General features: G+C 40.7%; 1 protein-coding gene across 1 annotated transcript in view; it reads left to right on the plus strand.

Moving 5' to 3' along the window:
• Positions 1-26,797, plus strand: part of LOC133536556 (uncharacterized) — a 115,409-nt gene that overhangs the window by 73,819 nt on the left and 14,793 nt on the right. Inside the window, exons 7-14 of the mRNA XM_061877184.1 lie at positions 5,790-6,065; positions 10,666-10,737; positions 13,575-13,730; positions 13,817-13,918; positions 17,285-17,343; positions 19,310-19,457; positions 19,718-19,822; positions 22,760-22,912. Coding sequence (XP_061733168.1) covers positions 5,790-6,065; positions 10,666-10,737; positions 13,575-13,730; positions 13,817-13,918; positions 17,285-17,343; positions 19,310-19,457; positions 19,718-19,822; positions 22,760-22,912 — 1,071 coding nt within the window. The remainder of the gene's footprint in view (positions 1-5,789; positions 6,066-10,665; positions 10,738-13,574; positions 13,731-13,816; positions 13,919-17,284; positions 17,344-19,309; positions 19,458-19,717; positions 19,823-22,759; positions 22,913-26,797) is intronic.

A 26,797-nucleotide genomic window follows, 5' to 3' on the forward strand; every position in this document is an offset into this window, starting at 1 on the left:
TTCGTCTCAAAGATTCCAATTCCTTTCAGAGGAACAAGCGGTAGAAAATGGATGGATGGATATCTCACAAGAACTTTATAAATATAAAGCCAGTTATCTCGCATTACTGTAGCTTTAAAAGCAGTAGAGTTCTCTATCAGTAAGTGTATCTACTTATAAAGACACAAACAGTCCATCGTTTTTATGAAGGTGTTTTTAATTAGAGAGAGAGACTACATCAACAAAGAAATCCAGAAAAAATACATTAATTGAGTTTGTTTACTTTGACATGATTTACAGTATATTTGATTGAGTTAAAATAAGTATTTTATCCCCAAAAGCGAATAAGCGGTAGAAAATGGATGGATGGATGGATATCCTCTACCAACAATCTTGTACAAGCGTCTGCAGCCAAGAATGTTAACAATGACCGGAATGACAAGATTGAGACAGGGTGAGAAGCTCCGTCATCTGAGAGGAACTCGGAGAAGAAACACTGCTCTGGAGGCACTCGGTGCCTGTCTGAGCCAGTTAGGCTTCAAGGAAGACTCGGGAAATGTTGGAAATAGTTAGTTAGTCTCTATTAAACTGGGAATGCCACAGGATACCTCGGGAGGAGTTTGACAAAGTAGCCAAGGAAAGCGAGGTCTGTGTTTCTCTGCTTAGGCCACGGCCCTAGTGGCCTGACCCTGGATGAGCAGAAGAAGATGGATGAAGCATCGACTCCTCATGCTGGTTATGTGCTCATGGAGCACACTAATTAGTCCTGTCCTTCAGCCAGAAGCCTGGGGAGATAGAAACCACCACATACATCTAAAATGGAAGAAAACAAGTAGTTGAAAGTCAAGTCACCCTGGCTCTGGAGCTCCGTACGTAGTGTCACCTTGTGTGGTTGAAGCCCAGACTTTTATGGGAGGAATTTAGAGACTGGTGTTTCTTAGAATCGGATTAGAATTCGGATTAGTTAATTTTCACTATCAACCTCGCACTCAAATCGGATTAGTCAGTTTCGACTAGCAACCTCGCAGTTAAATCGGATTAGTCAGTTTCGACTAGCAACCTCGCAGTTAAATCGTCAAACATCGAACTCCCCTACTCAGTCCGTCCCTGAGTACCCACAGCACCCGGCGTACTGTTGGTTAGACACTCCCTTGTGGTCTACACACCATGCAATGGTAGTGTTTTGGTAAACATTATGCACAGATTATGTTTTATAAACCATCTCCAAGCCGCTTTCTGACCGAGTCTTCAGGATGCGCCGTTTTGTGGGAAGCCTTATTTGCGCGCTTCCACTTCAAATGCGTCTTCTCACTGTCATCTTTTTATGGTTTTAGCGCTTACATATGGAGTCTACTGAGAGATATAAGTTAGAACTTTACGCTACTTTGTATTAGAAACAGGCCTGGTGGTTACAGTGTCCGCCCTGAGATCGGTAGGTTGTGAGTTCAAACCCCGGCTGAGTCATACCAAAGACTATAAAAATGGGAGCCATTACCTCCTCAGCATCAAGGGTTGGAATTGGGGGTTAAATCACCAAAAATGATTCCCGGCCGCGGCACTGCTGCTTTCCACTGCTCCCCTCACCTCCCAACGGGGTAAAGAAGGGGGTGTGTCAAATGCAGGGGTAAACAAGGGGGTGTGTCAAATGCAGACTACAAATTTCACCACACTTAGTGTGTGTGTGTGTGTGTGTGCCAATCATTGGTACTTTAACTTGAACTTTAACTTTAATGTACGAACCAATCTGCCCCACAACAAGAGGATAGAGAAAAAGCAAGAGCTTATTGACGACATTGTCGGACTACAATGGCGGATTCGCGCAAAGCTCTTGGGGTGAATTTCCACCATGTTTGAAGATATCCGCTGACCAATTGGAAAAATTACACAAGTTCGGGAAATTCCAAATGGCTCGATTAAAAAGAAGTAAGAAGGGAGGCAAGCTTGTTTTATTAATATTTCCCGCATACCTGGTCCAATTAAATCCAGGGGTCTGTATGTCTCCTTTTCAATCTGGCCCGCCGGACATTCACAAATAGTTTTTTTAGATCTTTAAGATGGAAACTGTATATGCAGAGATGTTTTCAAATTACTGGAAGTCTTGAACTGTACAAAGTATTTCAATGGTTGGAATCTGCGTTTTTGCATGATGTACTACTTACTGTAGTCATCTAAGTCGTAGCAGCTCAGACGAGGCATCAAGCAGCGTTTCCACAGAGCCGCCTGAAATGTGGGTCTCAGGGACAGACGCGGAAGGAGATTTTTACAACAAAGTTCTAAACTTTAGTGATATATTAGATATATCAGATTGTAGGTGGGGAGTTTTTTACCCTTTTACGTTCATATTTTCGCTGTTTGTTGCATTTTTGTTGTTTTTCGCTTGATTGTAAAATGTGACGTTCATATGTTGTCAATATTCAGTTTTTTATCATTCGTAGTTAATCACACATTCTTTATTTTCATGTACGTTCTCGGTGTCTCATTCAGTACAAAAAAAAAAATTATATTCCGTTTTTTTAAGGCGGTCTGTCATAACATTTTCAGCATTCAATCAGACATTATTGTGAGGTTTTGTAATAGTGTTCCTAAAAATACATATGCCGGCCCCCAGACACATTTTTCCCTCTAAATTTGGCCCCAGAGTCAAAGTAATTGCCCAGGCCTGCCTTAATGGTTTGAGTTAACATTTTCGGGACTTATGTAGATCCTAAATACACAAAAACAAGTAAAAAAATAGTTGGTTTTGCATAATAGGTTCCTTACTCCCCAAAAAGTTTCCAAGCAATGAATTTCAGGATTTGGAGATGATCTATTAAGATAAGCAGAGTCTTCTATTTCCTGTCCAAGTAAAACAAAATGTCTCTCCTGAGTTTCTCTCTAAAGCACAAAGCCATGTTTAGCTTGGAGGTCAAATACTTATTTTCACTTTATTCAAATACAAATGAATTATTCACCTTTTTTTCTGGATTTTTTTGTAGATATCACGTCTGTTAATTAAACCTACCAAACTTTCTGGACTTTTCATATCTAAAATGTTAACATCAGCAAAATAAGTATTTCCCCATCGAGGTCAGAGTGCATTGTTCCAGCTTTTTAGCAAATTCAGCAGTGAGTTGGTGGATTTATGAAATGTGCGAGAGCACAAAGTTGGGCATAAGTCCATCTAATAAGAAGATCATTAAGCTCTGTGTGAGAAGTAGTAGCTCCTTCAGCATGTAGTTAAAGGTGTGATATTTAGCACAATGCGTCAATGCTATTAATAAGCTGTCAATCGCAGCTTCCGATGTTGACGTGGAACCTCTTCCCGACAAAGGAGACGGACAAAACAAACAGTTTGCAGTCTCTGAATATTTGTAGTTATGCTGGACAAGAAGTGCAGCGGTAGATGTCAATATGGTAGCGCCGGTGGACGCCCCTGCTTTTTATTGACTAGACGTGATAGGTTGTCGTCTTCCTCAGCACACGAGTCCGACCGAGGCCAAAACACGTCCTTCTTGTCTCCTAATCACACGTCAGTGTCATGTCTTGTCTTTGGACTTGGCATGAATGACGTTCCCCGACCCATAACTGTCACTAACATACCTATAATCTAGAGATGTCCGATAATAGAGGCCTGCCAATATTATTGGCCAATAAATGCTTTAAAATGTAGTATCGGTTACAAAGTTAACGGTATCTGTATCAAAAAGTACAGAGCGCCAATATAGTTTGAAGGCACTGCCTTTGCGTGCCGGTCCGGTCACATTACATGTGTGGCTTCTACTCACACACAAGTGAATGCAAGGCATACTTGGTCAACAGCCATACAGGTCACACTGAGGGTGGCCGTATAAACAACGTAAACACTGTTACAAATATGCGCCACACTGTGAACCCACACCAAACAAGAATAACACACACATTTCTGGAGAACATCCACACCGCAACACAACATAAACAGAACAAATCCCCAGAAACCCTTGCAGCACTAACTCTTCCAAGACGCTACAATGTACACCCCCCACAACCCCTACCCAAAACCCCGCCCACCTCAACCTCCTAATGCCCTCTCAGGGAGAACATGTCCCAAATTCCAAGCTGCTGTTTTGAGGCATGTTAAAACAAATAATGCACTTTGAGACTTCAATAATAAATATGGCAGTGCCATGTTGGCATTTTATTTCATAACTTGAGTTGATTTATTTTGTAAAAGCTTGTTACATTGTTTAATGCATCCAGCGGGCATCACAACTAAATAATGTGTTCATTCCACCACTCTATATATCAGCTGATATCGTAATCGGTAAGTAAGAGTTGGACAATATCGGCAAAAAAGCCATTATCGGACATCTTGTTAGTTGTTAATTTCCACAAACTAATCGACCCACAAAATCCTGGTTCTGTGAAGTCCAACCTTGATGAAAGTCTATAGTTTTCAGTGATTGAGAAACTAGTTTTGTTTCATCTCTAGCAGGGGTCAGCAACCTTTTGGAAAGCAAGACCTACTTCTTGGGTACTGATTCATGCCAAGGGCTACCAGTTTGATACACACTTCAATAAATTGCCAGAAATAGCCAATTTGCTCAATTTACCTTTAATACATAAATCTATATGTATAAAAAAACGGGTCATTCCGTCGTACATTTTTTTCCTTTTACTGAAGGTTTTTTGTAGAGAATAAATGATGAAAAAAACACTTAATTGAATGGTTTAAAAGAGAAGAAAACACGAAAAAAATGAAATTTTAATTTTGAAACATAGTTTATCTTCAATTTCGACTCTTTAAAATTCTAAATTCAACCGAAAAAAAATGAAGAGAAAAACTAGCTGATTCGAATCTTTTTGAAAAAATAAAAAAAATAATTTATGGAACATCATTAGTAATTTTTCCTGATTAAGACTAATTTTAGAATTTTGATGACATGTTTTAAATAGGTTAAAATCCACTTTGAAATAAGATTTAAATTTGGTTTTACAGATTTTCTAGATTTGCCAGAATTATCTTTTTGAATTTTAATCATAATAAGTTTGAAAAAATATTTCACAAATATTCTTTCGTGAAAAAACAGCAGCTAAAATGAAGAATTAAAATAAAATGTATTTATTATTCTTTACAATAAAAAATTTAAAAAAATACCTGAACATTGATTTAAATTGTCAGGAAAGAAGAGGAAGGTATTTAAAAGGTAAAAAGGTATATGTGTTTAAAAATCCTAAAATCATTTTTAAGGTTGTATTTTTCTCTAAAATTGTCTTTCTGAAAGTTATAAGAAGCAAAGTAAAAAAATAAATGAATTTATTTAAACAAGTGAAGACCAAGTCTTTAAAATATTTTCTTGGATTTTCAAATTCTATTTGAGTTTTGTCTCTCTTAGAATTAAAAATGTCCAGCAAAGCGAGACCAGCTTGCTAGTAAATAAATAAAATGTAAAAAAATCGAGGCAGCTCACTGGTAAGTGCTGCTATTTGAGCTATTTTCAGAACAGGCCAGCGGGCGACTCATCTGGTCCTTACGGGCGACCTGGTGCCCGCGTTGGTGACCCCTGGTCTACAGGCTTCTGAGAAGCATGTCCTCTGCAGTGGACATTCGTCTTGGGTCACATGGCAATAAAGCCAAAACATCCACTGCAGAGGACATCTGTATATTTCAGCACTTTTCCTTTCGTAGTGTTGTCTTGATCGTAGTCCACCTGTTGCTTCTATGCATTCATGTAGTCACACTTGCAATCGCTGACGTCAGCACACGCATTACTAACATCACCCTTTGCCTTTGTCCTGTCTTGAGGGTTGAGATGTCTGTTTGGTTTGTTTCAATCTTTCCCTGATTGTTCCAGGAGCCTGAAAGTGATGCCAACAAGCAGCCGGACAGCCTGTCAGAGGAGGAGCCCTCCTCCACCCCCCGAGTGGTGCCACCCAGCCCCAAGTATCAGATGTTCCTTGACAACGAGCTGAAGACCAACGGCTTGAGCAGCAAGGATGCAGATGGTCTGGGAGGCGGGGGTCTGCTGGGGGAGAACGGATCCAAGCTGTCCCGGTGGGAGACCACCAGACCGGGCAGCTACCTCGGGTCCTTGGAGTCCATCGCCTCGCGGGACCTGGACTTTGATCGGGTAGGTGTGTGTGTCGGCGACAGGGAGTCCACTAGATTCCTCAACTCCACTTCACGGACCAAAGTTGTGAAAATGCAAAAAAATATATTTGGCTCCCCTTGAAGTGAGAACAGATTGCATATTTTACGGGAAGTCTTTCTACTAGATCAGGGGTGTCAAACGTACGGCTCGCGAACAGGTTTTTTTCCGGCCTGCGTGATGAGTTTGCCAAGTGTAAAAAAAATATATAATTTTTTTAACTGCTGTTCTAAATGTGTCCACTGGATGTCACAATAGCAATTCTGTTAGGCAAGCAAATGGTTTATCCCGAGGCCAAGCAAGAGGAATAGCTCGGTCGGTATAATGGCCGTGCTAGCAACTTCAGGGTTCCAGGTCCGATCCCCGCTTCCGCCATTCTTGTCACTGCGGTTGTGTCCTTGGGCAAGACACTTTTACCCACCACCTCCCAGTGACACCCACACTGCTTTAAATGTCACTTAGATATTGGCCTTCGCTACGTAAAAGCACTTTGAGTCACTAGAGAAAAAGTGCTATATAAATATAATTCACTTCACAACAAAGGGTGACTCTGGCTCCTCCTCCTTTTCGACCCACATGTAACTAAAAAACCTGCCGTTGCCCCAAAATGTTGCTGTCAATCACAAGAAAAGTGAACTTAACCCTTCTGAATAGTTGCTACCTCCTTTTTTTACGGTTTGTTGCGTTAGCAGTGGGTTCAATTCCCAAAAGACTCTGGCTTAAAGTTGGATCCTGGCTTTGTAGAGACACTGAGACCAAGTCGAAGTCAATTTCCTCAGAATTTTCAACAAACTTGAAGTGTTTTTCCATGAGGACTATTTGTGATTTGTACGTTTTCATAGTGTGATTTGTTCTATTTTTGGCTAAGGTCAAACAAAAGAAAACCACCAGGAGTTGTTTTTATTTTTAAATTATCACGCCGGGATTTTACCATTCCGGCCCACACGGGAGTAGATTTTCCTCCATGCGGCCCCTGAGCTAACATGAGTTTGACACCCCTGTACTAGATGCTCTTTGATGAATGAGGTCACTAATGTTCTAGATCGGTGGTTCTCAAACTGTGGTACGTGTTCCACTAGTTGTAGACCAAAGAAACACTTCAATGCAATTAATTGTATTGAATTAATCGTGTATTTTTCTGCATTCAAACACAGTGTTAGTGTTCAAACTGTCTAGCCAAAAATAGTAGATGTACTTGTTAAATAAGACCTCTCCCTCGATTTTGATGAATACTTGGGACTAATACGCTACTGTCTTTGAATGTTAGTCTTTGTGGTGGTCTTTGGTAATCGGCTGCCTTGTGTTCAGGAGAGAACACACAGAAGCTAAAACAAATAACAGAAGAAAAGAACACATTATAAAGATGGTTTGACAAAAACAGACTCTTTGAATCTCAGTAAGACTAAAATAATGCTATTTGGTGACAGGAGAAGGAAAAGTCCAACACAAATACAAATAAACGGAGTAGCCATCGAAGGGTAAAATAAGACATTTTTTTTGGGTGAAATAACAGATAAGATGAACTGGAAACCTCATGTCGGCACGGTGGAGAGGGGGTTAGTGCGTCTGCCTCACAATACGAAGGTCCTTGGTTTGATCCTGTGGTCAGGATCTTTCTGTGTGGAGTTTGCATGTCCTGCCCGTGACTGTGGGTTCCACTCCGGCTTCCTCCCACCTTCAAAGACATGCACCTGGGGATAGGCCCCTCAGACCTTCAAAGACATGCACCTGGGGATAGGCCCCTCCCACCCCCAAAGACATGCACCTGGGGATAGGCCCCTCAGACCTTCAAAGACATGCACCTGGGGATAGGCCCCTCCCACCTTCAAAGACATGCACCTGGGGATAGGCCCCTCCCACCCCCAAAGACATGCACCTGGGGATAGGCCCCTCAGACCTTCAAAGACATGCACCTGGGGATAGGCCCCTCAGACCTTCAAAGACATGCACCTGGGGATAGGCCCCTCCCACCTTCAAAGACATGCACCTGGGGATAGGCCCCTCCCACCCCCAAAGACATGCACCTGGGGATAGGCCCCTCCCACCCCCAAAGACATGCACCTGGGGATAGGCCCCTCCCACCCCCAAAGACATGCACCTGGGGATAGGCCCCTCCCACCCCCAAAGACATGCACCTGGGGATAGGTCCCTCCCACCTCCAAAAACATGCACTTGGGGATAGGCCCCTCCCACCTCCAAAGACATGCACCTGGGGATAGGCTCCTCCCACCTCCAAAAACATGCACCTGGGGATAGGCCCCTCCCACCTCCAAAAACATGCACCTGGGGATAGGCCCCTCCCACCCCCAAAAACATGCACCTGGGGATAGGCCCCTCCCACCCCCAAAGACATGCACCTGGGGATAGGCCCCTCCCACCTCCAAAGACATGCACCTGGGGATAGGCCCCTCCCACCTCCAAAGACATGCACCTGGGGATAGGCCCCTCCCACCTCCAAAGACATGCACCTGGGGATAGGCCCCTCCCACCTCCAAAGACATGCACCTGGGGATAGGCCCCTCCCACCTACAAAGACATGCACCTGGGGATAGGCCCCTCCCACCTCCAAAGACATGCACCTGGGGATAGGCCCCTCCCACCTCCAAAGACATGCACCTGGGGATAGGTTGATTGGCAACACTAAATGGTCCCTAGTGTGTGAATGATAAATGGTTGTACTTGTTTAGTGCTTTTTTACTTCTTTTTAAGGAGCCCAAAGCGCTTTGACAGTATTTCCACATTCACACACACATTCACACACACCTTCACACACACATTCACACACTGACGGCGGGAGCTGCCATGCAAGGCGCTCACCAGGACCCATCAGGAGCAAGGGTGAAGTGTCTTGCCCAAGGACACAACGGAATTGACTAGGATGGTAGAAGGTGGGAATTGAACCAGGAACCCTCATATTGCTGGCACAGCCACTCGACCAACTTCGCCACGCCGTGTGAATGTTGTCTGTCTATCTGTGTTGGCCCTGTGATGAGGTGGCGACTTGTCCAGGGTGTACCCCGCCTTCCGCCTGATTGTAGCTGACATAAGCTCCAGCATCCTGAGCGACCCCGGAAGGGAATAAGCGGTAGAAATGGATGGATTAATGGAATCCTCATATAAAAAATATACGACATAAAGTATCAATAAACACATCAATAATGAATAAAGGGAAACATGTTCTAGAGCACAAATCACTTCATATTCTCTGCTGCTAACTGGCTAGTGTTACATATCGGAGTTATTGTGCAGAAATATGGGGAAATAATTACAAATGTGCACTTCATTCACTAACGCTGTTACAAACAAGAAATACAAAGAACATACAAACCCTTTATTTATTGAATCGAAAATATTGAAATTCAAAGATTTGCAAACAGTTAAAATGATGTACAAAGCAAACTATGACCTGCTAGCCAAGAATGTACAACAATTATTCTTAACAAAATAGGAGAAATATAACCTTAGAGGAAAATCTCATTTGAAACATTTGTATGCACGTCCAACACTTAAGACCTTAAGCACATCAGTATGTGGAATTAAATGATGGGATGCATTAAGCAAAGAAATGAAACAAAGCATCAATATGATTCACTTTAAGAGAATCAGACTACAAATGTTCACAAAGTACAAAAAAGAAAAATTATCATAAATAACTTAAAACTTTAGAAAAAGAAAGACAATACTTATTTATGTATTATTTGTATTCTTACAATTTTTGTTATGTATTTGTTCACTGTTGTGTAACGAACAGAACAATAGACATTTAATAAGACTAATATGATGTTAGACTTCCTTTTATTGTCATTCAAAGTTGAACTTTACAGATAAGAAGAACATTCTGTTGCATCAGCTCATGTTGTGCAGATCAAAGAGCAATAAGGTGCAGATATAAATAAATAGATGACCGTACAGATAAATGTATGACACTTTTGCACATGCATCAACGTTTATGGATGCATGTTATGAAAAGGAGTAAAATCTAATAAGCTCTGCTTCTTCCTGCTCTTTTTTAGCCGTGAAACAACTTGAAATATGTGATGTATTACACTCTAACTTTATCTGATGCATCTTCCAGGTAAACTGGACTGAAATATTCCCACAAGCTGCCAATTGTTCAAAAAGTGAAATACATCATTGATATTCGGGGAGGAGAAATAAAAGTTTTCTAGCTGTGATTGTTTATGCACACAAGCAGTTATTAAACACTGCCACCTAGTGGAGAACAGAAATATTAATGTTTCCTTTTTATTCAGAACTCTCATCTCAATCTTTTACTGCATCTTTTGTGTCCACAAGCAGTTCAACTTGTTGTTGTTGTTGTTCTCCAGACTTTATGACTCTTAAGGTCTTCATTAATTATATCACCTCAAACACCCTTTTGTGTAACTTTCAGAGACATTTGTAGTCCTTCCAAGTAGACGTTGTGTTTTTTTGTTTTTTTTTAAAAAGTCAGTTTAATGTGTCATCTTTCCTTTTCTCTCCAGCAGAGTTGGAGGTCAAAGAGACTTTTTGTAGCCGACCTGAGAAGAGAAGAGATCACGTGGCAACTTTTTGACTGCAAAAAACTGTTCTTTCTTTTCAGGCAAATGTGGTGGAAAACTCCAGTCGAGTCTTCAACAGTCCTTACGGCATGAACATGAACACACACCACTTGGTAAAACTGCAGCATGTTTCCAAAGACAAATAAGCAATATCATATTGTGTGTGTTGGTAGGCAAAAGTATTAGGACACCTGGGAAGACTGGAGGTGAAATATGGAGCTGGTCCCTAACAACACCTGCATGTCTTCTTTGTGTCTTGCTCTCCATCTCTCTTCTACCACCAAGTCTTTCAAAGCTGCTATGATTGCAAACCAACAGACTATTAAAAAGCCATTTTGCCCCTTCTTCCACTAAATAAAAATAATCCATAGCATTTATTAATACTTTTTAAACGTTTGAATATGTTTTAGTATTTATTTAAAAGACAAATGCATGAAAAATACATTTTTTTTTTTTTTAGATGCGCCCTCTAAGTGGCTCCCGGGAGCTTTTAAAAAATGTACAGAAATGAAAACATGGTTGGAAAAAATATTATTTTTGTTTTAATATTGTTTCTGTACGACAAGAAACATGACACAAACCTTCCTAATTGTTAGAAATCACACAGTTTGTATCAAACATGCTTCACTGATGAGAGGATTTGGTGAGCGCCGTTTTGTCCTACTAATTTCGGCGGCCCTTGAACGCACCGTACTTTATTTACATGCACTACTTTGTCCGACGCTGCCACAGAAAGATGTGTTTAATGCCACTCTTTCTTTGTTTCATTCTGTCTAAAACACGTTTTATGCTGTGTTTGAAATCACAAAGGTGAGCTTTGTTGATGTTTTTGACTTCTTGGAGTGCTAATCAGACATATTTGGTCAGTGCATGACTGCAAGCTAATCGATGCTAACATGCTATTCAGGCTAGCTGTATGTACATATTGCATCATTAATACTCGTTTGTTGGTACATTTGAGCTCATTTAATTTACTTATGTCCTCTGTATAATTCATTTATATTTGAATGTCCCTTGACACATTATCTGTATGTAACTTTGGCTGCTTGTCTGATAGTTGATGGTGTGCCATGTTGTTCCAGACCACAGCAAACTTTAAATCTATTAGAAGAAGAAAACCTTTAACTTGAACACATTTGGCCGTTCTAAGCCAGTAATCTCTAGGAGTTATGTCACCCTCTGAGAAGCCTCCGTTTTACTAATAATTTTCAAAGTTGCAAAAAACGTGTGGAATAAATGTTACTTTTTAACAATTCCATCAACGAATATTTGCATAAAAATGTTGATAGTAGGCTAATGTTTGGCCTTCATTATAATTTATTTTTTTGCAGCTCAGACAGATTTTTGATTTTTTTTTTGTATTTTTGGTCCAATATGGCTCTTTCAACCTTTAGGGTGGCCGACCCCTGGCTTACCTAAAGAAGCCAAAGTCTCTCTTACGGCACACCTGTGTCTCCAGGTGGGACACACCTGTGTCTCCAGGTGGGAAACAACACATTTTTGTACCAGAAACCTGGGACAAGTGGCGGGAAATGGATGGAAACTTAAAAAGATTATACATACCTGATATGATGTTCTGAAAAATGTGCTACTTTAAAACTTTTTGGTTATGCAGGAGTGCAAACCTATTTTGGCTCATTTCAATTTCACCCCTCATCATCATCATCATCATCATCGGTGGTCACTCGAACGAGTATGACGATCCTCCTGGTGGGGTTGTATCCCTTTATGGAGGATGCCTGTGTGTGACTTAGTTTAAAGTGGGGACACTGGTGCACAGACTGTCACCACACCATCCTTGACAGAATTGGGTCAGGGTCCAGTGGCATGTAGTCCAGGACGACCGGGGACCCTTTTCTACTGCAGCCTTCTTCCGCCATCACATCCGTTCTTGAAACTACCGTCTTCCACCTGCTCGGCCATTGAGGTCTTGACCGTATCCCTGGCTAGGGGGCAGTCAGGTACTAGGCCTTTGCCAAGGGCCACCTGGCGTAACAGTAGTAAAGGGGTTAACCTCCTAGGGCCCCAAGACCCCATAGAGGAGCTTTCACTGCCGGATGCACTTTGATGTCATGCCCAGGACAAATTTTACCCTGACAATTATAACACACAGTAATTACTTCTAAATAACAATAAGTCCATGTTTTCATGCAAATAAGTAAACGTCATGTTGAAGTAATTATTTATATACAAACCACAGGATAGATGGATAGATTTCTCAAATACAAAAAAAATGTATCATTTATCTTCTTTCATTTTAGAGGCAGAATATTATAGCATATTCCTAGAAGTCCCAAGTTTGGAAGAAGGCAAGATTGTTATATATTGTATATTTGTTAATATAGAGGGGTTAGTGCATGTGCTTCACAATACCAAGGTCCTGAGCAGTCCTGGGTTCAATTCCCGGCCTCAGGATCTTTCTGTGTGGAGTTTGCATGTTCTACCTGTGAGTGTGTGGGTTCTATTCCGCCTTCCTCCCACCTCCAAAGACATGCACCTGGGGATAGGCCCCTCCCACCTCCAAAGACATGCACCTGGGGATAGGCCCCGCCCACCTCCAAAGACATGCACCTGGGAATAGGCCCCTCCCACCTCCAAAGACATGCACCTGATAGGTTGCTTGGCAACACTAAATGGTCCCTAGTGTGTGAATGTTGTCTGTCTATCTGTGTTGGCTCTGTGATGAGGTGACGAGTTGTCCAGGGTGTATCCCGCCTTCCGCCCGATTGCAGCTGAGATAGGCTCCGGTGCCCCCAAAGGGAATAAGCGGTAGAAAATGGATGGATGGAGGGATGGGGTCTAATCCAACATCTATTTACGGACTAATTAATTCAGGTGTCAGGAGACTTTTGCCTCCACAACTTTGACTGTCGTAGTTTGGACAACATTAAATAAACCCAATTAAAGCTCACTTGAGTCGACTGATGGCCTCTCTTGTTTGCACTTCCAGCCCGGAATGTCTCCTGCCACCTCAGAGTTGAACCTGCACAGCTACAGCCTAAGAGACAGTCCAGTGCCGATGTCAGGTCCCAACCTCCTCCCGCCTCGCACGCGATACTCCGCCTACGACGCTCTGATGAAGAGGAGGAACGACATCCCCAACCCCGTAGGCCCGCACACTGTGACAAAACAGCATCTACCTGGAGTTAAACTACATGTTTCATGTTTCATGTTTCATGTGCCCGTGTGCAGGCGGCTCAAAACCACTACAGCTTACGATCCTCCACCATGGGCGGCCTCAACAGGAAAGACTTCATTGAGGAACTGACCAAACAGTTGGATGGCTGTCACAAGGTTGGCCTTTTTTTCTATCAATTACACTTCTCAGCCCCCCTGTGAGCATTTCAGAGTACCCTTGAGCAAGATGCTGAACCCCCGGTTGCACTTGGGTAAATCTGGCAATGGTGACAACGCCCTTTGAGTACCTTGAAGGTAGAAAAGCACTGTACAAATAAAAATGCTGGTGTTCAGACCACAACAAGGAGTCCACATGCTCAAAGCTCTACTGTGTTTTCTGGACCATAAGGCGCATTTTTGATCTTTTTTCATATACCGTATTTCCTTGAATTGCCGCCGGGGCGCTAATTAATTTAAAACCTCTTCTCACTCCGGCGTTTACCAAAGGCATGCGGTAGATTCAGGCCTGCGTTTATAAATTTGAGTGTGATGTAAGGATACCATCATGAAAAGCACATTTAATAAAAAAAAACGTTATTATCAATCAATCAATCAATGTTTATTTATATAGCCCTAAATCACAAGTGTCTCAAAGGGCTGCACAAACCACAACGACATCTTCGGTAGAGCCCACATAAGGGCAAGGAAAAATGATGGTCTTACCTTTACTTATAAATGAAGTCCATGCGCAGCTCCTTCTGATCAAAAGCATCGATAACTTGTTTATAGAAGTCTTCCTTATCTTTCTTCAGTTTTAAAAGTCTCTCTGTCTCGATGGAGATCTTCCTTTATTACCTCCTGCTTCGATTGAAAGTCCAGTTTAGAAAACTGTTTTATTTTAGATATGTAATCCTCCATGTTAAAAGTGCAAGCGAGAGAAAAAATAAACTCACGCTGCTCACTCTTGCTGCTTGTTGTCACTTCTTCTGCAGCCGAGTAGTCGCAAGAAGGATCACTAGCGCCCTCTACCACCAGGAGGCGGGAGTCATTTAATGACTCATATTTGACACACACAGCTACGGTATATAAATAAAACATAGCTGCTTACTGTTCTTTTGAGCATATTCAATAGCTTGGACCTTAAATCCTACTGAATAGCTCTTAATCTTCTTCCCTTTATGCGATTTCAAATGATTGAAATCAGCCTCCTCCATTTTGAAAATGATGACAGGTGAAGTGTCACCCGTGACGTGACGAGTTTGACCCGGCGGAAATTCTAGACATATGCTAATTATTTTGCGAAACGAGTGCGACCCGGCAGTAATTTTAGACATGCGCTAATAAAAACAATATTTTCGCGAAACGAGTGCGACCCGGCAGTAATTCTAGGCAGGTGCATACTATATACCTGGCGGCAATTCAAGGAAATACGGTATACCGGATTATAGGGCACATTAAAGGAGTCATATGATTCTTTTATTGCTTTATGTAAAACACTTCCTCTGTGTTTTTCAACGACTGTGCCGTGACATACAGTCCGGTGTGCCGTGGGAGATGATCTCATTTCACCTATTTGGGTTCAAAGTATTTTTTCCAAAGCAGTAATTATAGTCTGCAAATGATGTGTTGTTGTTGAGTGTCGGTGTTGTCTAGAGCTCGGCAGAGTAACCCTGTAATACTCAAATACTTCCATATCAGTAGGTGGCAGCTGGTAGTCAAAGTCGGACACGGTGGGAAGCAGGGTGCAGGTAAAAAGGTGTCTAATGCTGAAACCAAAAATAAAGAAAAGGTGGGTGCCTCTAAGAAAAGGCATTGAAGCTTAGGGAAGGCCATGCAGAACAAAACTAAAACTGAACTGGCTACAAAGTAAACAAAACAGAATGCTGGACGACAGCAAAAACTTACTGTGGAGCTAAGACAGCGTCCACAGTGTACATCCCAACATGACATGACGATCAACAATGTCCCCACAAAGAAAGATAAAAATTCTTGATGGCTAAAACAAAGTTTATGCGGGAAATATCACTCAAAGGAAGACATGGAACTGCTACAGGAAAATACCCAGAAAAAGAGAAAATGCCACCAAAATAGGAGCGCAAGACAAGAACTAAAACACTAGACACAGGAAAACCCCACAAAAAAGTGAAAATGAGTCACGGCGTGATGTGACAGTACTTTCAGTGAAGAGTTATATTGATGCTTATGCTTTAAAGTCATATCCAACTATTGCGACAACAACTTTTTACTGTCAACTGAGTTTTGTTTTTTAATGATTTGTGCTGGTGGTGTGCCTCTGGATTCTTTCAACGTAAAAATTGTGCCCTGGCTCAAAAAATGTTGAAAAACACTGGTCTACATAACATGTAATGATGGTTCTTTGGTCAAAATGTTGCATAGATTTAGTTTTACAGATCATCTTCACGTCGTTTTCTGACAGTCGCCTCCGGATGCACCGTTTTGTGAGCCGTCTTATTTACGTGTCTCACCTTTGGCAGCGTCTTCTCACCGTCATCTTTGTTGTAGCGGTGTAGCGTGCAAGGATGGGAGTGGAAGAAGTGTCAAGTGATGGAGTCTACACATATTTCTTATGTGTGACTGCCATCTACTGGTCACACTTATCATTACACCATTGTGGAGGTTTCTCTCCTCGGAGTTCCTCTGACCACCAAACTCGCTCCAGCTCCACCCCTCTCTCCTGCCCGGCTGCTGCTTTTTAACAGAAAGACAGGTGATTAGATGACCAGGCCCAGGTGGGCCGTCTACGCACCTGTTGCTGATCTCAAAGCTGGTCCTGGCAAACCCCCCTTTGCTGCAGGTCCGCAGGCCACGCCCCCTTCCACAACCATTTACCAAATAAAATTGGTTCGAGGTCAGTAAGCACAACCAGAATTATGCCGTACATTAGGCGCACTGTTGATTTTTGAGACAATGAAAGAACTTTAATGGCGCCTCAGAGTCCGAACAACACGGTACTAACACTTGTAGCGTATTAGCTAATGCTAACGACGCTAGCTTGATTACATAACGATAGCACATGAAAACACTTAGTAAAAAGGAATTGTCGTAGTTGTATTGTAAAACATACAACCATTGTTTGGAGTGAAGAAACCATCCAAGTAGAAACGCTTTTGACGACTAGACTAGAAGACGAAAAGGCACTTGTACTTCTGATTCAAGGCACAAAACCAAAGGAAATACTCTAGAATTTCGAGCTGCAGCACTTGCGGTGAGCGAACTCGTCCACAAAAAATGAAAACCTGTCCGGTCTCTGTGTGGATGCTAGAATGCAAGTTTGTAGAACACAACACATTTTGACCACGAGCAAAGAAAATCCCTGCAGGCTTCAAAGTTCGGAGAAAAAAATAGAGGCTTATAGTCTGGAAAATACGGTATGTGCTTTATTGTCATGGGTGTGTTTCGTGTTGGGAGCATCTTGCACGTAACTTGCTGCCTTACTTTCCCAGGCGGCCACCATGATTGTAGGATATTATTAAGACTTCTTGTGTGGATGTAAAAGTGATATCACGTGTGTCTTGTGTGCAGCGTAATCAGTTCCTGGAGGCCGAGAGTGTGGAGATGGAGAAAGAGAGGAACCAGATCAGGTGATCACACGCTCACGTCTTTACAACTCTACTAAGACGTGTTTACTATTGTTAGTATAACAATATACAAGGTTTTTGTTTTGTTTCCGTCCTGTCCAGTTTCTCAAGCAAATCATATAGTTGATGTAGATGTAGATGTCCGTATCGGCTTTTTAGATTTACTTTACAGAAGAGAAGTGTGGGATACTTCTCTTGTTGCCTTATTTGTATTTTACTTTATTAAATGTTTTTATATTATTTGGTGCAGGAGGGGATAGAAAGAGGAAAAAAGGAAGACAGAGAGACAAAAACAACAAGAGCCAACACAACAATAACAACAACATCAGCACATACAATATGTACAAATATGATAGTAAAAGTGATAGCAAAGAAGCAGTTTGTGAAATAAATAATAATACAGCAATGACAATGAGCATATTTACACTACAAATGCAGCATTAAAAAATACCAATAGAAAAAGCGCTATTGATAATGAACAATACCAATAGTTTACCTTTATTATCAACAATACAGTTGTTCAAATGCAACAATACATCTACATAATTATAACTAGAGGTTAAAAAATGAATACCGAAAAATGAAGGGAAGGAAAGAGAAGCAACCTATATTAACCTTGTAGATTGTTATAGTAACAATAGGTTAAGCTTTGTCAGTGTGCCATGTGTCACCCAGTTTACCCTAGGGCAACAACGTTAATATATGTTTGATGAAACCTGATTATGTGCATGAGTGTATAAATGTACAGTATATGTACATGTTTGTACCTTGAATATGTATGTATATATGTATGTTTGTACAGTGAATGTGTATGTACATGTATGTATATATGTATGTTTGTACAGTATATGTACATGTATGTATATATGTATGTTTGTACAGTATATGTACATGTATGTATATATGTATGTTTGTACAGTATATGTACATGTATGTATATATGTATGTTTGTACAGTATATGTACATGTATGTATATATGTATGTTTGTACAGTATATGTACATGTATGTATATATGTATGTTTGTACAGTATATGTACATGTATGTATATATGTATGTTTGTACAGTATATGTACATGTATGTATATATGTATGTTTGTACAGTGAATGTGTATGTACATGTATGTATATATGTATGTTTGTACAGTATATGTACATGTATGTATATATGTATGTTTGTACCCTGAATGTGTATGTACATGTATGTTTGTACAGTATGGGTGTGAGTTTTCCTTGCTCTTATGTGGGCCTCCCGAGGATGTCGTTGTGGTTTGTGCAGCCCTTTGAGACACTAGTGATTTAGGGCTATATAAGTAAACATTGATTGATTGATTGATTGATATGTGTATGTTTGTACAGTGAATGTGCGTGTAGATGTGCAAACTTTGAGTATGTAGTTATGTACTGTATTAGTGTAAGTATCTACAAGGTTATTATAGTTGACTTCTTTCTTCCCCTCCATTTATTTGCTTTGTGTTGTATTTCAAGTCATCATTACATATATGTATTGTTGCATTTGAACAATTGTATTGTTGATAATAGAGGTAATTATTGTTATTATTCATTATCAGTAGTGATATTTCTATTGGTATTTGTATTGCTCCTTTTATAGTGTAAAAATGTTCATGGTCATTTCTGTATTATTGCTTCTTTGCTATGACTTTTAACATATGTGTACATATCCAATCTACTGATGTTGTTCTGTTGTTTTTGTTTTTGTTATTGTTGTGTTTGCTGTTGTTGTTGTCTCTCTGTCTTATTCCCCCGGTTTTCTGTCTTTATCCTTTCCTGCTCCAGTCCAGCTGCAGCAAATAATAATCTACATCCATTTAAGTAAAAATACAAATAAGGCAACAAGAGAGAAAAAAAGACTAGAAAGATGTTTGTGTTTGTAGTCCCTTTGAAAACATGTGCGTGATGTCACAAAGTCCAAAGGCCCTTAGTGGTTACATCCCGCCTTTGCCTTCAGGTTTGAAATGCGTGGCCTGCTGGTGAACAACGAAGACCTGCTGAGGACCAACACTCAGCTGGCCAATGAGATGAAAAGAATGAGAGAGCAGATATTAGAGATGGAGAGAACCAACCAGGTCCTGGCGGAGAAACACCGGGAGATGGAGGTACAGAACAGGAGAGTTAAAAAACAAATAGCTAACAGGAGTGAGTAGACGCTCAGGTTGTAGCAGCCGGGTCCTTTAAGTCATCACGGGGGCGTGGGAGAAGATTCCAGAAGCACTTTTGACATTTTACTTGTTGCTGGCAGTTTAGAGATGAAAGTCTGTGTTGACTTCTGTGTAAATTCTACATGGACTTCAAAGCCAGCATCCAGTATTTCCAGGGATGTGAGGGTGTGTTCATATATATTACCTGCTGTGTGCAGATGGAGGTGAAGCAGGCCCGCGACATGATGCTGGAGGCCAACACCCAGGAGTACGCCTTCAACTTCCTCCAGCAGTCCCTGAAAAACCAGATCCAGGATGCTGAGGTACATCACACATACTTGCCAGGCTTTGCTGGACAAACCTGCTTCTCAAATGGGGGTACGTGTACCCCTGGGGGGACTTGAAGGTATGCCAAGGGGTACCTGGGATTTTATCAAAAATATTCTAAAATTACCAACAATTCAAAAATCCTTTATAAATATGTTTATTGAATAATACTTCAACAAAATATGAATGTAAGTTCATCAAGTGTGAAAAGAAATACAACAATGCAATATTCAGTGTTGACAGCTAGATTTTTTGTGGACATGTTCCATAAATATTGATGTTAAATATTTCTTTTTTTGTGAAGAAATGTTTAGAATAAAGTTGATTAATCCAGATGGATCTCTATTACAATCCCCAAAGAGGGCACTTTAAGTTGATGATTACTTCTATGTGGAGAAATCTGCATTTAGAATTGAATCACTTGTATATTTTTCAATAAGTTTTTACTTATTTAAGTATCTTTTTTTCCAAATAGTTGAAGAAAGACCACTACAAATGAGCAATATTTTGCACTGTTATACAATTGAATAAATCAGAAACTGATGACATAGTGCTGTATTTTACTTTTTTATCTCTTTTTTTCAACCAAAAATGCTTTGCTGTGATTAGGGGGTACTTGAATTAAAAACATGTTCACAGGGGGTACATCACTGAAAAAGGTTGACAACCAGTGGCCTAGTGGTTAGAGTGTCCGCCCTGAGATGGGTAGGTCATGGGTTCAAATCCCGGCTGAGTCATACCAAAGACTATAAAAATGGGAGCCATTACCTCCCTGCTTGGCACTCAGCATCAAGGTTTGGAATTGGGGGTTAAATCACCAAAATGATTCCCGAGCGCGGCCACCGCTGCTGCTCACTGCTCCCCTCACCTCCCAGGGGGCGGAACACGAGATGGGTCAAATTGCAGAGAGTAATTTGGTCATACTGAGTGTGTGTGTGACTATCAGTGGTACTTTAACTTTAAACACTCCTACAAAAACATTCTAATATTTGTGAAAAAACATAAGAGTTAACGAGACTGCCTGTTATTGCTTGATTATATCAATAATGAGATTCAAATAAATAAATATGGGGAACTTATTCACCATTAATTAGTTGCTGATTAACAAATGCAAATTAATAACATATTGGCTCTTAATCAGTCATTATTAAGTACTTATTAATGCATTATTCTGCAAGGTAGGCCTGGGCGATACAGGGTTTTAATATCTTGATATTTTTAGGCCATGTCACGATACACAATATATATGTGGATATTTTGCCTTAGCCTTGAATGAACACATGATGCATATAATGACAGCAGTATGATGATTCTATGTGTCTACATTCAAACATTCTTCTTCATACTGCATTAATATATGCTACTTTTAAACTTTCATGCAGAGAGGGAAATCACAACTAAAAGTGTATTTATTAAACGTTTATTAAACAGTGGCACAAACATTCATGTCGTTTCCAAAGTCAGAGACATTTTAAAACAAGCTATGAGTGCACTTTTGTGCATGATGTCACTAAGATGACATAATAATAAATAAATAAATGGGTTGTACTTGTATAGCGCTTTTCTACCTTCAAGATACTCAAAGCACTTTGACACTACTTCCACATTCACACACTGATGGAGGGAGCTGCCATGCAAGGCGCTAACCAGCACCCATCAGGAGCAAGGGTGAAGTGTCTTGCTCAGGACTCAACGGACGTGACGAGGTTGGTACTAGGTGGGGATTGAACCAGGGACCCTCGGGTTGCGCACGGCCACTCTTCCACTGCGCCACGCCGTCCCTTATCAAAACAACACTAAATTAAAGTGCACTTTTTGTACAGAACGTCATTACAATAGTTTAAAACAAATAAAGTGCACTTTTGTGCATGATGTCACACAAAAACTGTCAAATAAAAATGAGCTGCATAATAGGAAATCAAATAGTTTATGTCCTTAGTTCTGTGGTAGGTTCCTGCGGACGTTATCTCCTTCTGATGTTGATTTTTTTTTCATGCGGTGTTGATCTGGAAATTGTGGCTTCGGCATTTTGTTGGTGTGGCATCGAACAGAGATGTTGACATGCGGAGTTTCAAGCACCCTTCATCGTCTAGCGGGTGACTTTTCAAATGATGCTACAAATTAGCAGTGCTGCTACTTTTTGCAGCATAATTGTTCAACATCTTCCCGCTTGAAGCCATGACGATGCACCCTGTGCGGTTTTTCTTGGGAATTAATTATTCTTCCATTTGTTACCAGATTTGCACCTTGTCTCTCTCGTATTACCATTCGCAATGCACTGTTAGCACCACCGCTAATGCTACCTTTGTAGCTACCTGCCCGGGGAGGGCTTGTGACGTTTCACGTGTGACGTATGTTAGAAGGTGCACTTGTTTTAAGTCTCTGTGAGGAGAGACAAGAAAGAGTGGAAAGAGCATGTAGTGTAATGCCTGCAGCTAAAAGCAACTGCGTGAGAACATATAGTATACTCCAATATCACCATGTAGTCATTTTCTATATCGCACAGAGACAAACCCGCGATGTATGGAGTATATCGATATATCACCCAGCCCTACTGCATGACCTTATTATACAACAACACTAACCAAATAACTCTAAATGAAATCTTTGTTACTTACAATATGTTCCCCTATTGTCCAAATAACTCTTAAGTCTCTGTTACTGTTCTCCATACTAAAGTGTTACCAAACTATGTAATCTCAGCCTCAGTATTTCTTTTTTTAAATAGTGTTTTGCATGTTTAGTTCATATTAGTTAACCAAACAAAAAAAAACATGGTATTTCTTTGCATCAAACAGGTGACATATTTAAAAAAAAAAACAAAAAAAACCTTTGCTCCCTGAAATTCTGAACCAGTGTCCTCCACAAGGCACTTGTTATTTCATATGTTAAAAAAAAATACTGATTTTGTTGTATGTGTGTTGTGTGTTTAGGAGAACCTGGAGAAGCAAACTCTGCATTCTCAGTCTCTGGCGGAGAAACTGTGGCTGGCAGAGAGACAACTGGAGGAGTTGGAAGTGGACAAGGACAGCAAATACAAGAAGACCTCAGAACTCAACAACACCATCCTTAGACTGGAAGCAGAGGTGCGTTCTTACGGAGGTCTTGGGGTATATAACCAGTTATTATACATATATATTTTACAAAGAGATGTGTATTTCAGACAATACCGCCATACCGTTATATAATATATATTAGATGCTGTCTTTCATAGTTACTGCTGCCTCATTAAGAAGGTAACAAATACAAACATGTGTTTAAGAATAAGCGCCCCTTTTGCCCAAAAATAAAATACAGTATGTATATAGAGACATACTTTAATAACTTGAATTAAATAATGAAGATTTAAAACAAAATACACACATATATATATATATAGATATATATATAGGTATATATATATATATATATATATATATATATATATATATATATATATATAGGTATATATATATATATATATATATATAGGTGTATATAGGTATATATATATATATATATATATAGGTGTATATATATATATATAGGTATATATAGATATAGGTGTATATATATATATATATATATAGGTATATATATGTGTGTGTGTATATATCAATCAATCAATCAATCAATGTTTATTTATATAGCCCCAAATCACAAATGTCTCAAAGGACTGCACAAATCATTACGACTACAACATCCTCGGGAGAACCCACAAAAGGGCAAGGAAAACTCACACCCAGTGGGCAGGGAGAATTCACATCCAGTGGGACGCCAGTGACAATGCTGACTATGAGAAACCTTGGAGAGGACCTCAGATGTGGGCAACCCCCCCCCCCTCTAGGGGACCGAAAGCAATGGATGTCGAGCGGGTCTAACATGATACTGTGAAAGTTCAATCCATAGTGGCTCCAAGACAGCAGCGAGAGTCCCGTCCACAGGAAACCATCTCAAGCGGATCAGCAGCGTAGAGATGTCCCCAACCGATACAGGCGAGCGGTCCATCCTGGGTCCCGACGAGCGGTCCATTCTGGGTCTCGACTCTAGACAGCCAGTACTTCATCCATGGTCATCGGACCGGACCCCCTCCACAAGGGAGGGGGGGACATAGGAGAAAGAAAAGAAGCAGCAGATCAACTGGTCTAAAAAGGAGGTCTATTTAAAGGCTAGAGTATACAGATGAGTTTTAAGGTGAGACTTAAATGCTTCTACTGAGGTAGCATCTCGAATTGTTACCGGGAGGGCATTCCAGAGTACTGGAGCCCGAACGGAAAACGCTCTATAGCCCGCAGACTTTTTTGGGGCTCTAGGAATCACTAACAAGCCGGAGTCCTTTGAACGCAGATTTCTTGCTGGGACATATGGTACAATACAATCGGCAAGATAGGCTGGAGCTAGACCGTGTAGTATTTTATACGTAAGTAGTAAAACCTTAAAGTCACATCTTAAGTGCACAGGAAGCCAGTGCAGGTGAGCCAGTATAGGTATATATGTATGTATATATGTATATAAAGGTATATACAGTATAGGCGTAATATGATCAAACTTTCTTGTTCTTGTCAAAAGTCTAGCAGCCGCATTTTGTACCAACTGTAATCTTTTAATGCTAGACATGGGGAGACCCGAAAATAATACGTTACAGTAATCGAGACGAGACGTAACAAACGCATGGATAATGATCTCGGCGTCTTTAGTGGACAAAATGGAGCGAATTTTAGCGATATTACGGAGATGAAAGAAGGCCGTTTTAGTAACGCTTTTAATGTGTGACTCAAAGGAGAGAGTTGGGTCGAAGATAATACCCAGATTTTTTACCGTGTCGCCTTGTTTAATTGTTTGGTTGTCAAATGTTAAAGTTGTATTATTAAATAGAGTTCGGTGTCTAGCAGGACCGATAATCAGCATTTCCGTTTTTTTGGCATTAAGTTGCAAAAAGTTAGCGGACATCCATTGTTTAATTTCATTAAGACGCTTCCAACTGACTACAATCCGGCGTGTTGGTCAGCTTTAGGGGCATGTAGAGTTGGGTGTCATCAGCATAACAGTGAAAGCTAACACCGTATTTGCGTATGACGTCACCCAGCGGCAGCATGTAGATGCTGAAGAGTACAGGGCCAAGGACCGAACCCTGGGGAACTCCACACGTTACCTTAACGTAGTCCGAGGTCACATTGTTATGGGAGACACACTGCATCCTATCAGTAAGATAAGAGTTAAACCATGACAGGGCTAAGTCTGACATACCAATTCGTATTTTGATACGCTCTAATAAAATATTATGATCGACGGTATCGAAAGCAGCGCTAAGATCGAGGAGCAGCAACATAGATGACGCATCAGAGTCCATCGTTAGCAATAGATCATTAGTCAATTTTGCGAGGGCTGTCTCAGTCGAGTGATTTGCCCTGAAACCGGATTGAAAGGTTTCACATAGATTGTTAAACGCTAAGTGCTCATTTAGCTGCTCTGCAACAATTTTTTCGAGGATTTTCGAAATAAAGGGAAGGTGAGACACCGGTCGGTAGTTTACCATGAGGTCAGGATCGAGGTTAGGTCTTTTAAGGAGAGGATGAATAACCGCTTTTTTGAATGCAACGGGAACAGTGCCCGAGGAGAGTGATAAGTTTATAATATTTAGCACTGATGGACCTAATAATACAAAAAGCTCCTTGATAAGTTTCCCAGGAAGTGGGTCAAGTAAACATGTTGTTTGTTTTATTCCATTTACACGTTGTAACAATCCTTCTAATGTTATTTCATCAAAACGAGAGAAACTATGTTGGATATTTGCAGTATCCGCCGTATATACAATCGTATCAGTGTTACTATAACCCCGTTGTAGCTGGGACGCATTGTCTTTAATCTCCTTTCTAATAAGTTAAATTTTCTTATTAAAGAACTTCATAAAGTCATCTGCCGAATAGGTGGAGCTACTGGAAGGAGTCCCTTGTTGGGTTAGCGATGCTACTGTACTAAACAAAAATTTTGGATCGTTTTTATTAATGCGGATGAGATTTGAGTAATAATTAGTTTTAGCTAAGGTAAGCATGCGTTTATAAGTTATTAAACTATCACTCCATGCTTGGTGGTGCACCTCAAGTTAAGTCGTGCGCCATTTGCGTTCCAGCTTTCTACATAATAATTTCTGAGCTGTAGTTTCTTCAGTAAACCATGGCGTACGCCTTTTTGGAGCCTTTTTTAACTTCAGCGGTGCTATACTATCAATGGTTTCGCGCAGGGCGTTGTTAAAGTTGTTAGTGAGGTTATCAATAGAGCCCACATATTTTGGGAATGGTGCCATTACCGAGGGCAGTAGGTCCGCAAGAGTCGTCGTTGTGGCAGCATTAATATTGCGGCTGCTATAGCAGTTATTATTATTATTAGCTTGCCGAACATGAGTCTGAACTTCGAATTTTATAAGGTAATGATCGGACATTACTTTAGTACACGGGAGTATCATAACTTTGGAAACGGTGATACCCCTGACAAGCACTAGGTCTATCGTATTACCGCTGCGATGCGTCGGTTCATTTATTATTTGTGTAAGACCACAGCTATCAATTATAGTCTGGAGCGCCACGCACGGTGGGTCCAATGGGGTATTCATATGGATATTAAAGTCCCCCATTATAATTATATTATCGGCGTGCGTCACTAGATCAGCAACAAACTCTGAGAATTCACTAATAAAGTCCGAATAGGGCCATGGGGAGCGGTAGATAACCGCCAGGCACAGAGGCAGAGGTGTGGCAGACTTCATAGAAAGCACCTCAAACGATTTATATTTATTATTTAAGTTAGGACTAAAGTTAAAGTTTTCGTTGTATATTAGTGCGACACCCCCTCCCCTTTTGAGGTGACGGGCAATATGCGCATTCGTATAGTTAGGAGGGGATGCCTCATTTATCGCAAAAAAGTCGTCTGGTTTAAGCCAGGTTTCGCTAAGACCGATGACGTTAAGGTTGTTGTCTCTAATGACCTCATTGACT

Source organism: Nerophis ophidion, linkage group LG17, assembly GCF_033978795.1.
Source record: "Nerophis ophidion isolate RoL-2023_Sa linkage group LG17, RoL_Noph_v1.0, whole genome shotgun sequence".
NCBI lineage: Eukaryota > Metazoa > Chordata > Actinopteri > Syngnathiformes > Syngnathidae > Nerophis > Nerophis ophidion.